The sequence below is a fragment of the Carlito syrichta genome, unplaced genomic scaffold (assembly GCF_000164805.1).
Source record: "Carlito syrichta isolate Samal-C Ts95f unplaced genomic scaffold, Tarsius_syrichta-2.0.1 Scaffold314703, whole genome shotgun sequence".
NCBI classification, from domain to species: domain Eukaryota; kingdom Metazoa; phylum Chordata; class Mammalia; order Primates; family Tarsiidae; genus Carlito; species Carlito syrichta.
Genome location: NW_007258799.1, coordinates 128,606 through 144,275, shown reverse-complemented (window position 1 = coordinate 144,275; position 15,670 = coordinate 128,606). Strand labels below are relative to the sequence as shown.

Sequence of the window (15,670 nt, the reverse complement as noted above, 5' to 3'; positions counted from 1 at the left end):
CAGGCAATCCACTCACCTCAGCCTCCCAAAGCATGGGATTACAGGCTGAGCCAACGAGCCTGGCTGAGAGGATTGCTTGAGCCCAGTGGTTTCAGACCAGCCTGGGTAACCTAGTGAGGCCTCCTTTCTACATTTAAAAAAACATTGTAGGAAATTAAAATAGCCTTTGGTTCCAGCTATTTGGAAGGCTGAGGCGGAAGGATTGTCTGAGTCCAGCAGGTCAAGGCTGTGGTAGCCATGAGTGTGCCACTGCACCGCAGCCTGGGCAACAGAGTGAGACTCCAACTCAAAAACAAAACAGCCGGGTATGGTGGCTCAAGCCAGTAATCCCAGCACTTTGGGAGGCTGAGGTGAGAGAATTGCCTGAGCTCAGGGGTTTGAGACTAGCCTGGGCAACTTGGTGAGACTTTGATTCTACAATAAATAAATAAATAAGCCAGGCGTGGTGCACACCTGTAGCTCCAGCTACTTGGAAAGTTGAGACGGAAGGACCACCTGAGTCCAGCATGTTGAGGCTGGGGGTGCTGTGAGCATGCCACTGCATTCCAGCCTGGACAACAGAGTGAGACTCCAACTCAAAAACAAAACAAAACAATAACCAAAGCCAAAAAACTTCCAAAGCAGCCTAGGAAAGGGGTTTTGAAAAAGGCACCATCTAGAGTAGCTAGCTGTACATGGGACTGCTTCTCATATCTCTAGGAGAGATGGTTACAGGAAGAATTCCTATATATTCCCAGATAGAACACTTCCAAACAATGGCTCTGACAGTAGTCATCTTTATTGAGTGCAGAATTCAGATTTAGTGGTAGCAGGTGAGCCCTAGGGCAGGTGGCTCCATGGGGGGAGGAGCTGGACTATCCCACTCCACTTCTCCAGGATCCTCCCAGCCCCCAGGCTGGTTTCCCTCAGCTCTCAGAGGCTTAGCAGCTCAGCGGGGGGGCTGGAACTGAACGTTTAGGGTTGTCTCCTTGACAAACACCTTCCTCTTTGGAAATGGCCTCACTCAGTCCTTGCAAGTCATCCAGCAGGACAGACAGGGAACCTGGGAAAGAAGACAAGAAAGGATGGGCACCAGACAAGACAAGGCTCTCATGGTTACCGTGCAGAGGGAACAGACCTGGCACAGGATATGAGGGCTGGGAGGAAGAAGGTTCTCTGGTGCAAGGTGAGTATGGATAGAAGAGGCTGGGAGAAGCCAGGTGCTGGTGGTTCATGCCTGTAATCCCAGCATTTTGGGAGGTGGAGGCAAGAGAATTGATTGCCTGAGCCCATGGGTTGGAGACCAGCCTGGGTAACTTGGTAAGGCCTTGTCTCCACAATAAATCAAAAAATTAACCGGGCATGGTGGTGTGCGCCTATAGTTCCAGCTACTTAGAAGGCTGAAGCTGAAGGATTGCCTGAGTCCACAGGTTGAGGCTGCAGTGGCCATGAGAGTGGCACTGTACTCCAGGTGGGCAACAGAGTGAGACTTCTACTCAAAAAAAAAAAAAAAAAAAAAAAAAAAAAGAGGCTGGGAGCCTCCGAGGATCACAGGGAATGACACCATGCATGCAAGAGCGTACCTTCATGGTTAGCCCATTACCTTTTATGGACTCCCTGGTGGACAGTGTGGCTTCTGGAGGTATAGATGCTGAAGACCCTGGAGGCCTGGAGCTGGACTCTGCAGGTTTCTCCTTAGCCAGCAGGGAAGGAAGAACTGCCAACAGTCGCTGCTGCTTGTAATGGGAGAGGAGACCCTCCTGCTGCAAGGTGGCCTGGGAAGGAGAGGGTTAAACGCCACCTAGCCCAAGTGGAGCCTCCCCATTCTCTTTCCCAACCTCTATCTATATTCAGCCCAAGACGGGCCCTGGTCTCTGCTGTTCCCTACCAGCATGAGGTTCTTGTCCCTTTCCAGTTCTTGCACACGCCGGGTTAGTCGCTGCCCCTCCTCCTTCCGGGCCTCATCCTGCAGACGCCTGAGCTCCTGGTTCCGCTCCTTTTCCCGAGTGGCTTTGTGCTGGATCTGGCGCAGGGAGACCACTACAGAGAAGCCAGGACACAGAGGAGACAGGTGTGGGTCAGCCCAGAGGCAGCCAGTCATTATGAAAACAAAGACTGAAATGATGGACAGGAATGCTGGGTCACTAGCTCTGTGAGTCTGTGGATTTTGTGTCACTTCTGAACAGTGGGAGTGGTGGGCTGATGCTCTAGGAGCCTGGGAATCTGTGAACACATAGTATCTTCCCCAAACCCAAACCATCCTGGAGCTCCTTGAGGGAAATCTGAATATGGACTTGATATTAGATTTTGTGCAATTAGTGTTCCTTTTCTTTTTCTTTTTTTTTTGAGTTGGAGTCTTACGTTGTTACCCAGGCTGGAGTACAGTGGAACGCTCACAGCCACTGCAGCCTCGACCTGCTGGGCTCAGGGGATCCTTCCACCTCAGCCTTTCAAGTAGCCAGAACTACAGATGTACACCACCACACCTGGCTAATTTTTTTTATTTATTGTAGAGATGAGGTCTCACCAGCCCAGGTTGGTCTCGAACCTGTGGGCTCAGGCAATCCTCTAACCTTGGCCTCCCAAAGTGCTGGGATTATAGATGTGAACAACCGCACCCAGCCTAGTTCCTTTTCTTAGAGTGTGATGATGGTATTGCAGCTATATGGAAGAATTTCCTACTTGTGGTGGAACAATCATGTTTATAATTTACTTTACATGATTCTAAAAAAATGTATATATAAATGTGCGAGTATACAGATAAGAGATCAAATGTGGTAAATGTCATAGAAAAAATATATGAATATTCATTATAATTTTTTTTTTTTTTAATTGGGGTCTCAGTCTTGAGGCTGGAGTGCAGTAGCATGATCATGGCTCACCACAGCCTCTACCTCCTGGGCTCAGGTGATCCTTCCGCTTTAGCTTCCTGAGTAGCTGGGACTACAGGCACATGCCACCACAACTGGCTTATTTTTTATTTTATTTTTTTGTATAGACAAGGTACTCGCTATGTTGCCCAGGCTGGTCTTGAACTCCTGGGCTCAAGCAATCCTCCTGCCTCAGCCTCCCAAAGTGTTGGAAGTACTGGCGTGAGCCATGATGCCCAGCCTCCTTTTTTTTTCCCTTGAGACTAGGTCCCACTCTGTCACGGAGGCTGGAGTGCAGTGGCACAATCATAGCTCACTATAACCTTGACCTCCTGGGCTTAAGCAATTCTCTCTCCTCAGCTTTCCAAGTAGCTATGACTAAAGGCACACGCCACGTCACCCAGCTATTTTTTGAATTTTTGTAGCGTCAAGGTCTATGTTGCCCAGACTGGTCTCAGGTCTCAGACTGACCTCAAGCAATCTTCCTGCCTCAGCCTCCCAAAGTGCTGGGATTACAGGTGTAAGCCACCATGGTTGGCCTTTCCTGATCCTTTTAACTTGTCTAGGTGTTTGAAAGTTTTGCTGGGGGATAATTGCTGGTGTTAGATGTGGAATGTGGTGACTGGGAAGGGGACTGTGGGCTCTGGAGCCGGTCATATGCTATTTCTTGATCTGATGCTGGCTACATGGGTGTATTCACCTTGTAAGAATGCATCTGTGCCAATTTTTGATACCTTCATTACTTGCATACTTCAGAAAAAAGCTTTAAAACAAAATTTGAGGGAGAAGTCCCTTATGTCTCAATACTCCTTTCCTCCTGGAGGGCCCATGTTGGCAAATCTCACCAGCCTTGGCATGCTCCCTTTGAGCCTCGTTCAGTCTTTTCTCCGTGTCTGACAGCTGCTCCCGCAGCCGAGTTTCCACTTCGGTCACCTTCTCTTGCAGAGCTGGGGTGAAGGTACAGATTGGGGAGGGGGTGTCAGGAGGAGCCTTGGCTCTAGTTCCCATCCCTTCTCCACGGGGAGCACCCATTTCCCCTCCCCACACCTTTCCCATAGATCTCCTGCTGCTGGGTCAGCTCCTGCCGCAGACTGGCAGCCTCCTCTGTGCTCTCCTCCTGGCCCTGGCGAGCCGCTTCCAGCTGCAGCCCCAGACTGGCCAGGGACTCCTGGGTCTGCTGCAGCTCCTGCTCCAGCTGCTGGGCCACCTGGCTTAGCTGCTGCCGCTCTGCCTCCCCTGGAAGGAAGTAGCACCAGCTCAGGCCTCTCCACCACCAGGCCCCAGCTTTCCCTTCTCTCCACCCCCATGGCACCCTACTCCAGAATCAGGTGTACCTTGCTCCCGGGCCCGGCCCACCTCCTGCTGGATAAGGCGGGCACTCAGTTGCAGTTCTGCATCCAGGCGGTTCCGTTCTTCCCGCAGTTGCTGCAACTCAAGGCTCACGTCCGGGACCGGTACGGATGGGAGAGGGGGACAGCTGGGACAGGAAGGAGAAACAGAGTCAGGGGAAATCATCCAACTGCCTGACTCCTAAGCCCCCATCCCTCCTCAGTCCTCATGGTTTGGGGTCCCAGCAGACTACACTCTGAAGCCCCACCACACACACACCACCCCCATCCACCTCGAAGTGCCCAAACTTCACCTCTCCTGGCGCAGCTGAGCAAGGGCCAGCTTTCGAGCCATCAGGCCTAGGAGTGAAAAGGCAGAGAGCAACAGAGATGAGTTTGCAGGGGAGAAAAAGGGAAACAGGGAGGAAAAGGAAAGAGATGCAAGGACGGGTGAGGAAAGGAAGGTGGATGGATGTGGGCTCACAAAGAACTGAGCCAGGAAGAGGGTCAGAGCCGGCGGGGGCAGGAAGTAAGATGTGGCTTGCAGTTGCCCTACATACCCTGAATGGTGTGGACCTTGCGGACAGCATAGCTGAGTCGGTTGCTGAGGCTGGGAAGCTGGGTTGCAGCCTGTTCTACCTTGGCCATAGTGCTCTGGAGCCAAACCTGGGAGCTGGAGAAGGCACGAGTCGCTGATCCTCCACCCTCCCCTCATCCCCAGAGGACTTACAGGGTCTTATACAGTCAACTCTCTCTAGCCTGTACTGTTATACATGTGAGGAACCCATAGCTTCCATCAATTCTAAGGGGCCTTTGCCCTGAGAATGCATTAAATGACCATACATCTTTTCAAGCAACCTGCAAAGCTTATTTCTCACAACCAGTGTTTTGTTCATATTATGCATCAGAGTTCAAAGTTATCCTCTCCAAAGAACCCAGGAGCCTAGATCCTCTGGTGCCTATGAAGGGCAGGTCCATGTGCTTTCCCAGCTGTCTGTGTCAGAAACAGGACCAACACGGCTCACGAAAACTGAGAAACTTAAACAGGTTCCAGAAAGAGGCCAAGGGAGCATCTGGGGCACAGCTGGGACTTCCTCAAGAAAGTCCACATCTGTACCAGCAGAAAACACATGGTGACAAAGGCTTGCAGACGTATCCCCAGCAGCACGGCAAAGATCACTTTGACCTGGAAATTGAATAAATGCTTCCACCCCCTACCGAAGCTCTTATTAAAGTCATTTTCTGGTAAAGTCTCCAAGTTAGCTAGAGATATCAACAAACCTGGCAACAATCTGAGTTTGGACTTGTTTAACCCTGGAGGCCTTCAGACAATGAATCATTAGCAAGAACCATTTCTGTGATCTCCTGGTACCAAAGTAAAACCCTGTACACAGTGTGTCTTTTCGTTCACCTGAAGGTAGGAGACACAGGCAATATATTGAATCTGGGTGGTGGTTCATCATAACTAGTCTAATTCCATACATGCTTGAAATTTTCCATAATTTTTTAAAGCTGAATTAGTTCCCAAGTTACAAACCCAAGAGAAGGAAATGGTGGGTAAGTACTCATCTTCCATCATAATTTTGCTAAACCAAAATTGTTACCTGACCCATTAAGAACAGCCTTGTGATCTCAGTAAACATTTCCAAGTCCATCACCATGCTAAGAGCAACAAATAGACCCCCCGCCTTGGGTACTACGATGTTCAAGGCTGAGGAGAGGTTGTTACCAGCACACAGAAGCTTTGATTTTTCCTCAGAGGTCTTTCTGAAGATTATATAACAACTATCGGTTATAAATCAACAAAAAATGGCTAGGAGAGACACAGGCTAACAATTGATTTACAAAGAAACTGGCTTACACTTTTTTTTTTGAGTCAAAGTCTCACTCTGTCACCCAGGCAGGAGTGCAGTGGCACGCTCACAGCCAACGCAGTCTCAACCTGCTGGGCTCAGGCGATCCTTCTGCCTCAGCCTTCCTAGTAGCTGGAACTACAGGCATGCACCACCATGCCCAGCTAATTTTTCTTGGTTTATTGTAGAGATGAGGTCTAACCAAGTTGCCCAGGCTGGTCTAGAACCCCTGGGCTCAAGCAATTCTATCACCTTGGCCTCCCAAAGTGCTGGGATTATAGATGTGAGCCGCCATGCCCGGCCACTGGCTTACACTTTAGATGGAATATCTAGTAAGCAAGTAGGGGCACAGCTTTAAATAAATAGACTAACTTTTGTTCCAACAAAACAGGGCATGCCTGTAAAAATGTAAAGAAAAAAAGAAAGGAAGATTGAGTGTTCACACTCCCCATCCCTGAAAGTGGGGACCCTCGCTCAAGCTATTACTAGACCAAACTGCAGGAGGAGGCACGGTCTCTCAACTTGAGCCCATCATGCATTGGGAATTCTAACAAGTGATCATGGTACGAATGAAGAGGGGAATGCTCCGGGAAAAACACACACAGAAGGTTAAATTCATCCAGCCCTGGATCCACTGGTGGTCAGTTTTCGGCCCCTCTTGCCTGAGGCACCTGAACTTCAAGGTATCTGGGAAGCCAGGAAAACAGAAATACTACTCCACCTGCCCCTCTACCCAGATACCTGCTGACAGCATTGGTCACAAGCCTCAGCTGCTCCTCAGCCATGGCTGTCTGCTGCTGCCACCGGTGCTTGGCCTCTCGATCACGGCTTAGCTCCATCTGAAGGGCCTGGGGAGGATGCAGTCAAGGAAAGAGTCCTTCCCTGGGGCCTAGTCACAGCTCTGGGCCAGGGGCTCCCTCACCCTCCCTGAACCTCTTCCTGGCTCAGACTCAGACCTTGGCGCCCATCCGCTCCACCTCCACCTCTGCGGCTTTGTCCTGCAGGGAACGCTGCAGGATGGCCTGCTCCTGGCTCTGGGCTGTCACTTGTTCCTGCAGCTTAGCCACCTGGGGGAGGAGAAGGAGCTGGGCAGGGCCCTTTAGAGGCCTGAAAACTAAGGGGGACATTGGGAGTGAAAGGGTAGGTGCAGAGGTCTCTGCAAGAATGCCACACAGAGAGATAGAAGCTCAGGTTCTGAAGAACAGAGTCTGAATCTAGTGTTCCTTCCAGAGCATGTTCCATGTACCCACACCTTGAGGAACTGCCTCAACCCACCCACAAGACCCACCAGCTACCCATCCTCAGATGCTGCCACCTCCTCAGAGAAGTCATTCCAGACCATTCTACCTGACCCACCCCGCAGTCTTTCTCTGTCATGTTATCTTTTGAATTTTTCTTTAAAACACATATAATTACCCAATGTTATCTACTTGCTTGTTCCGTGTCTCTGCACTAGAATGCAAGCCCCATGAGGGCAGGTACTTGGTTTTGTTCAGGGTTGTGTGCCAGCATGTGGTAACCACTCAATAAACAATGTTTGAGTGGATGCGATCCTTATATAAGGAGCAAGGAGCTGGGGGGGAAACTATAGAGAGAAAAGAGAGTGCAGTGACCTGTCCCTTCAGCTGCTTAACAGTGTCCCTGTGTTCCAGCTCCTGGGCCTTAAGCTGCACCATGAGGGCAAACACCTTCTCCCGCCAGCGGTTCAGCAGAGACCGACACTTCCTTGTGAACTCGGGCTCCAGGGAATCTGATGGTTGAACCTGAGGGTAGGAGGAAAGTGTGGGCTCCTGAAGGAGTAGAGGAAGGAGGTGGTGTCTTTGTTTCTTCTGAGCAACAGGAATCACAGCAAAAGCAGTTCACAGAAAGAATGATCCAGGCACACTGACCCCTCCTGCTTGATGGGAGGACAGCAGTGTAGGGTACAGCGGAGGGTGACAGGGTCTGGGAGAGAGCCTTACCTTCCTGGTCAGTTCCTCCTCCTGCAGGGCGAGGATATGCGTGAGACTCTGCACCCGCACCTGCAGCAGCTCCACGGTGGCATGCAGGCCGTCCCGGTCCTCCTGCAAGTGCTACGGGTAGCGGGAGAGTGGCCCCTCTGAAAGCCTCCATGCCTGCTTCAGATACCACCTTCTCTCCCAGGGGCTGTGCTCTCCACTCTCCTCCAGGGTCCACCCCTGGCCCCAACATAGATGCACCCCTCCAGTCTTACCCGTATGGTTTCCAGAAGCTTCTGTTGCTCTGGTTCCCATGCCTGGCTGTGAACCTCAGGAGGAACTCGTTCCCCCACATATTTTCTTAGATTCTCAACCAGGATCACCTGAGCCTCTAAGTCTTCTTGGGTCTTGCTAGGGTTGGAGTGGGAATGGGACAGCCAACAGTGTGGTGCCCTGGAGACCCACCACACCACCAGCTGCTGGGCCCCGTTTAACACCCATCCTCGCCCACTTACCTCAGCTGCTTTCGCAGAAGCTCAGCCTCACTTTGAGCCAGAGCCAGTTCCTTGGTCTCTTCTGCCCTCTTGGTCTTCAGATTATTCAGAGACTTCTCCAAGCCCTCAGCCTTGTTGGTCAAACTAGAAAGAGCCTCCTGGTGAGCCTGTGTCAAGGAGGACAGCTGCAAAGAGAAGAGGAGGCTCTGCAGGGCCAGCTGACTCCTATACTGGCCTTCCAAACCTCCCCCTTCCTTGGCCTTGTCCCTTTACTCCCACTTTCTGTGACCTGAGTGATCAGTCACCCAATTGCACATGGAGGCTGTCCCTGGTACCTTGCTCTCCCAAGTTGCCCTCTAGCTCAACATCAGGTATGTCTCCCAAAGATACACCCTCACCTCTCCATCTCCACATCTCCATTGCAACCAACTTAAGGTAAGTCACCCTCATCTCTTGCCTGGACAATGGCAACCATTTCCTAAGTAGTCTTTAAAAACCTTCAGCGACTCACCACAGCATTTAGAGCAAAATCCAACATCTCCCATGGCTGTGGAGTCTGATGACCAGGCCTCTGCCCACTTCCTGAGCTCATCCTCCATCTTCCTCTACTATTCTCCGCTCCAGAGAGGCTGCTGAGAACTAGACAGTGGCTCCTTCTCATTCTATGGATCTCGCAGACCCCAGGCAACCACTCCTCCTCAGGGAAGCCTCACTGGGCCCTCTAATCCCCCTGTGCCACCCCACCTATCACCTGTTAATGTCCTCCTAAGCACTTAGCATCTGACAGTGTCTGGCTTACATATGTGTTTACAATCATGCCCCATTGGAAAGGAAGCTCAAGGAAGGGTGGAATCTTGTGTCTCTTCCTCACTATACCACAAACAGTTAGAGGGTTGTCAGAGCCACCAAGAGTCATAGGACGGACTGGGAAAGGAGAGCAAAGTGGTTACCCTGCTTCCCTGTCTGCTGCCCTCTAGCCCTTTCTCCATATCACAGTAAAGTGATTTTGGGGGGAAATGAATCATAAAATTGATCTTTTTAGATATAAAATACAAATCTGCACTCCCTGCCTAAAATCTCTCAATAAGCCAGACATAGTGGCTCAAGCCTGTAATCCTAGCACTTTGAGAGGCTGAGGTGAGAGAATTGCTTGAGCTCACAGGTTCGAGACCAGCCTGGGCAACATGGCGAGACCTCACCTCTATAATAAATAAAGAAAAATAGCCAGGCATGGTAGTATATGGCTGTATTTCCAGCTACTTGGAAGGCTAAGGTGGAAGAATCACCTGAGACCAGCAGGTCGAGGTTGCGGTGGCTGTGAGCAGTGTGCCACTGCACTCCAGCCTGGGTGACAAAGCGAGACTCCGACTCAAAAAAACAAACAAGCTGGGCAACTTGGTAAGATCTTGTCTCTATAATAAATCAATTAGCTGGGCATGGTGGACGCGTCTGTAGTTCTAGCTACTTGGAAGGCTGAGGCGGAAGGATCGCCGGAGCCCAGCAGGTCGAGGCTGCGGTGGCCAGGAGCAGCCACTGCACTCCAGTCTGAGTGACAGAGTGAGACTCCAACTCAAAAAAAAAAAAAAAAAAAAAGATAAAGGAAGGCTGAGGCAGAAGGATCACCTGAGTCCAGCAGGTCGAGGCTGCAGTGGCTGTGAGCTTGCCACTGCACTCCAGCCTGGGCGACAGAGTGAGACTTTGACTCAAAAAAACCCAAACCCGGCCGGGCTCGGTGGCTCAGCCTGTAATCCCAGCACTTTGGGAAGCTGAGGTGAGTGGATTGCCTGAGCCCACGGGTTCAAGACCTGCCTGGGCAACTTGGCGAGACCTCATCTCTACAATAAATCAAAAAATGAGCCGGGCATGGTAGCACGCGTCTGTAGTTCCAGCTACTTGGAAGGCTAAGGCAGAAGAATCACTGGAGCCCAGTGGGTCGAGGCTGCGGTGGCCAGGAGCGGCCACTGCACTCCAGTCTGGGTGATAGAGTGAGACTCCAACTCAAAAAATAAAAATAAAAAATAAATAAAAAACCCCAAACCCCCATCCAAAAAACAAACAAACCTCTCAGTGACTGGGGACAAGGGCTCACACCTGTAATCCCAGCACTGTGAGAGGCGGAGGTAAGATTGCCTCAGCCCAGGAGTTTGAGGCCAGCCCGGGCAACTTAGTGAGACCTTGTCTCTACAATAAATTTAAAAATCAGCAAGATGAACCAGTTGCGGTACCTCATGCCTATAATCCTAGCACTTTGGGAGGACGAGGTGAGAGGATTGCCTGAGCTGAGGGTTCGAGACCAGCCTGGGCAATTTGGCGAGACTGCATCTCTATAATAAATCAAAAAATTAGCCGGGCATGGTAGCACGTGCCTGTAGTTCCAGCTACTTGGAAGGTTGAAGCAGAAGGATCGCCTGAGCCCAGCAGGTTGAGGCTGCAGTGGCCAGGAGCATGCCACTGCCCTCCAGCCTGGGTGACAGAGTGAGACTCCAAAAAAAAAAAGAAAAAAATTTGCAAGATGTAGTGGCACATGTCTGTTGTTCTAGTTACTTGGAAGGCTGAGGCAGAAGGATCGCCTGAGCCTAGCAGGCCAAGGCTGCGGTAGCTGTGAGAGTGCCACTGCACTCCAGCTGGGCGACAGAGTGAGACTCCAACGCAGAAAGCAAACAAAAAAAAAACCCTCTCAATGGTTGCTCATTGCTCATGAGGGAAAGTATCAAGTTCTGAACTGGCTGAGGTTTCCCCTGAGCCCCAGTGCTCCTCACCCCTGCAGCTCTTCATCCCTGCACTCCAGTCCTCGGTTTCCTCCCATCCCAAGCCTTCACGTGCTGCCCCACCAAGTGTTCACCAGCTCCTAGTGCCACCCCAGACACCTCTCCACCAGCCAATTCCTATTCAGCACAAATATCACCTTATTGTTAAGCTTCTTTCATGAACCTAAGGGCTGTTTATACTTTTCTTTGAACTACCTCTGCTGTCCAATTTCTAGGTACATATTATATATTAAGGATATTAGCCTTTTCCTGTAATATAAACTATAAATATTCTTCTCTAGTTAATCATGTGTCTTTTAACTTTTTTGGCTCATTCCTAGTGTTAAAAGGTTGATGAATCAATCTTTTCTTTTATGGCTTCTTGATTTTGACTCACAGGTAGAAAGGCCTACCTACTCCACTTCAAGATTATAAAGGAATTCACTCATGTTTTCTTCCAGCGCCTTTATGGTCTCATTTCCTGATGATTGGTTAGGGTAACTTTCCCTAAACCCCAAACTAAGTTAGTGCTCTCTTGTTCTTTTCTTTCAAGGCACTTCTCCCGATGGCAATTAATTATAATTAAATTAAATGTGGAGGCTGGGCATGGTGGATCACATTTACAATCCCAGAACTTTGGGAAGCTAAGACAGAAGGATCTTGAGGTCAGAAGCTGGAGACCAGCCCGGACAATATACCAAGATCCCATCCCAATAAAAAATGAAAAATTTAGCCAGGCATGATGGTACACACCTGTAGTCCCAACTACTTATGAGGCTGAGGCAGGAGAATCCTTTGAGCCCAAGAGTTTAAGGCTGCAGTGAAGTATGACTGCACCACTACACTTCAGCCTGGGTGACAGAGGGAGACCCTGTTTCCAAAAAAATAAAACAAAAAATAAATGTGGGCCAGGTGTGGTGGCTCATGCCTGTAATCCCAGCACTTTGGGAGGCCGAGATGTAGGACTGCTTGAACCCAAGTGTTCAAGACCAGCAAGGGCAACATTTCTACAAAAACATTTAAAAATTGGCCGGGTATGGTGGCATGCACCTACAGTCTCAGGTACTCCGGAGGCTGAGGTAGAAGGATCACCTGAGCACAGGAGGTTGAAGCTGTGGTGAGCCATGATCATGCCACTGCACTCCAGACTGAGTGACAAAGTGAGACTCCGATTCAAAAAATAAAATAGCTGGGTGCAGTGGCTCACACCTGTAATCCCAGCACTTTGGGAAGCAGAGACAAGAGGATTGTCTAAGCCCAAGGGTTCAAGACTTGCCTGGGCAACTTGGCAAGACCCTGTCTCTACAAAAAAAAAAATAACTATCCAAGCATAATGGCACAAGCCTGTAGTTCCAGCTATTTGGAAGGCTGAGGCAAAAGAATTGTCTGAGCCCAGCAGGTCGAGGCTGCATTAGCAGTGAGTATGCAACTGCATTCCAGCCTAGGTGACAGAGTGAGACTCTGACTCAAAAAATAAATAAAAATAAATAAAAAATAAACAAAATAATGTGGAACATGTGTGCCCCCATGAGCCTGTCAGCTCCATCCATGAGGTAGGAATTAGGCTGACTTGGTCACTGAGTATCAAGGATCACAGAGTCAGCAGTCAGTTTGCAAACTGCCTAATCTCCCTCTCCCATTGCACTATGGCACCCCATGCCCACTTTCCTCACTATCCCCTACAATGCTCCCAGATGAATTGGGTACCTGGAGTAGAGTAGGGGGGCAAACTACTTCCTACTGGAAGGTGAAGGAGAGCTTCAAAGTGGTGACAGGTCACCTGATTCCTGGGAAAACGTGTAACCTGAGTAAGACCCAAATACCAGATATCCAAGTTTTTCTTCTTTCCAGGTCGCCTGTGTTTTTCTCCTTCACCAAAGGTCTCATCACTCCACTGCTCACAGAATGGGGAGGGGGTCTCTTCTGCACCACCTGCTCTTTGCTTGGCAGCTACTGCCCAGCCTCCTAGATAGGATTTTGAAACCTTGCCACCCCCATATTCACCTGCTCTTGATGCAGCTTCTGAACCTCCTCCAGCTCCCGCTGGCTCCCCTCTTCCATGTTCTTCCGGACGACCTCGGCCCCAGTCAAGGCAGCACGCAGGCCCTCAGCCTCAGCTTGGCTGGCCTTCTCTGCCCGTGCGAGAGCCTCCAGCTCCATGGCCTGGGTTTCCAGCCTCATCTTCTGCTGCAGCGAGGTTTCCCGCAGGACCCGGGCCTCCTCCTCCAGCCGCCGCAGCTCTTGCAGCTGCCAAGAGATCAGCTCAGCCTGCTGGCTTAGGGCCTGTGACCCCTCCAGCTCCAGGGACCTTTAAAGACAGGTTGGAGCAGGTGAGACTTGTCTCTGGTGCTGGGAGGGTGGCCAAGGACATAAATGAAGACAGGAGAAGGAAAAGAGGACCCCTTTGCTCCTGTGTGGGGAAGTGGAGGGAATGAAGCTGGGGCACAGCAATCTCTGCACTTACCTCATCATTCACTGAGGTCCTACTGAGCCTTAGGTCCAGTGCCTAGGCTCACAGGAACTAAAGGCTGAGATCATGGAACATAATCTCTCTAGAGAGAACTACATACCGGCAGATGTATTAAACATCAAGTGTGCACATCATCAGGCCACACATTCTAAGTAGAAAGGCTGGAAGAACAGACTTCTGAATTCTAACTTAAGGGCAAGGAGAAGTTTGAGGGAGGCATGGGTGTAAAGAGGTCATGAGTCTCCAGCATCAGCATGTTGAGGCCAGATGCTAGTAAAATGCATTCACTTAGTGTTCAGGTATACTTTATGAGGAGTCTGAAAGGACAGTACATTAATAAATTACACAGTGCCAACCCTTGGAGAATCTAGTTCACTGGTGTCATGTAAAGTTTAAACCAGCTTGGAACATGGCTCTTGAGACAGCTCCCTGAGACCCAGAACTACAGTGATTTTTTTTTTTTTTTTTTGAGTTGGAGTCTCACTCTGTTGCCCAGACTGGAGAGCAGTGCTATACTCCCAGACACCACCGCCTCAACCTGCTGGGCTCAGGTGATCCTTCTGTCTCAGACTTCCAAGTGGCTGGAATTACAGGCATGTGCCACCATACCCAGTTAATGTTTTTATTTATTGTAGAGATTAGGTCTCGCCTAGTTGCCCAGGCTGGTTTCGAACCCAGGGGCTTAGGTAATCCTCTCACCTCAGCCTCCCAAAGTGCTGGGATTATAGGCATGAGCCATCGTGCCCGGTTGGGATTATTATTATTATTATTATTATTTTTTAAGAAGTAGGGACCAGCCCGGCACAGTGGTTCACACCTGTAGTCCCAGCACTTTGGGAGGCTGAGGTGAGAGAACTGCCTGAGCTCAGGGGTTGGAGACCAGTCTAGGCAACTTGGTAAGACCTCATCTTTATTATATAAATCAAAAAATTAGCTGGGCGTGGTGGTGCTCGCCTGGCTGAGGTGGAAAGATTGCCTGAACCCAGCAGGTGGAGGCTGCATTGGCCATGAGCATCCCATTGCACTCCAGTCTGGGTGACAGTGAGACTCCAACATTAAAAAAAAAGAGCCGGGCTAGGTAGCTCAGCCTGTAATCCCAGCATTTTGGGAGGCCAAGGCGAGTGGATTGCCTGACCTTGCAGGTTCGAGACCTACCCGGACAACTTGGTGAGACCTCATCTCTACAATAAATAAAAACTTAGCTGGATATGGTAGCACACGCCTGTAGTTCCGGCTACCTGGAAGGCTGAGGCGGAAGGATCGCCAGAGTCCAGCAGTAGAGGCTGCGGTGGCCAGGAGCGTGACACTGCACTCCAGTCTGGGTGACAGTGAGACTCCAACTCAAAAAAAAAGAAAAAAAAGGAAAAAAAAAAAAGAAGTAGGGACCTATAGACTAGGGAAATTAAGTGACCTGCCAAAGATTCTCTAGTTGATGGCCAAACTAGAAACAGAGATTCTGTCTGTCTCTTGACACCCAATCAAGTATTCCCCCTTCTTCATTGTGCTCCTTCCTCTGTCAGAATCCCACACCTGAGCAAAATGTCAGAATGATACCCCAGTACACTTGGGAAAAGATACACATAAAACGAGAATAAGAACTTGTACAGCCAAGGCACTGACAGCATGGCCAGCTCCAATGGCATGTCCTCTATAAAGACTTTCTTCAACTACTCCATCAGAACAAACCCATACTACCACAGTCCTGGTCTATACTTCTAGTGTGCACTCTTTCATCTTGCCTTATACTATGCTTTATGATCAGCTGTTGGTCAGTTTATCTCCTTTAGAATTTTAAACTCCTAGCCGGGCTCCGTGGCTCAGCCTGTAATCCCATGCCTTTGGGAGGCTGAGGTGAGTGGATTGCTTGAGCCCGCAGGTTCGAGACCCGCCTGGGCAACTTGGCGAGACCTCATCTCTACAATAAATCAAAAAATTAGCCGGCTGTGGTAGCGCGCGCCTGTAGTTCCAGCTACTCGGAAGGCTGAGGCGGAA

The 15,670-nt window shown here is 50.0% G+C and overlaps 1 protein-coding gene across 2 annotated transcripts in view; it reads right to left on the bottom strand.

Annotated features, from left to right (window-relative positions):
- Nucleotides 1–759: 759 nt before the first annotated feature.
- Nucleotides 760–15,670, bottom strand: part of CCHCR1 (coiled-coil alpha-helical rod protein 1) — a 17,017-nt gene continuing 2,106 nt past the window's right edge. The window contains exons 4-18 of one of the 2 annotated variants that reach the window (XM_008071739.1): nt 13,213–13,516; nt 8,483–8,646; nt 8,243–8,378; nt 7,992–8,102; nt 7,644–7,793; nt 6,987–7,097; nt 6,772–6,878; nt 4,738–4,850; nt 4,492–4,537; nt 4,184–4,326; nt 3,897–4,085; nt 3,695–3,796; nt 1,868–2,019; nt 1,583–1,754; nt 760–1,042 (exon numbers count right to left, since the gene is read on the bottom strand). In XM_008071739.1, coding sequence (XP_008069930.1) covers nt 921–1,042; nt 1,583–1,754; nt 1,868–2,019; nt 3,695–3,796; nt 3,897–4,085; nt 4,184–4,326; nt 4,492–4,537; nt 4,738–4,850; nt 6,772–6,878; nt 6,987–7,097; nt 7,644–7,793; nt 7,992–8,102; nt 8,243–8,378; nt 8,483–8,646; nt 13,213–13,516 — 2,122 coding nt within the window. In that variant the 3' untranslated portion in view covers nt 760–920. The remainder of the gene's footprint in view (nt 1,043–1,582; nt 1,755–1,867; nt 2,020–3,694; nt 3,797–3,896; nt 4,086–4,183; nt 4,327–4,491; nt 4,538–4,737; nt 4,851–6,771; nt 6,879–6,986; nt 7,098–7,643; nt 7,794–7,991; nt 8,103–8,242; nt 8,379–8,482; nt 8,647–13,212; nt 13,517–15,670) is intronic. The other variant, XM_021719426.1, reaches the window with a different exon arrangement.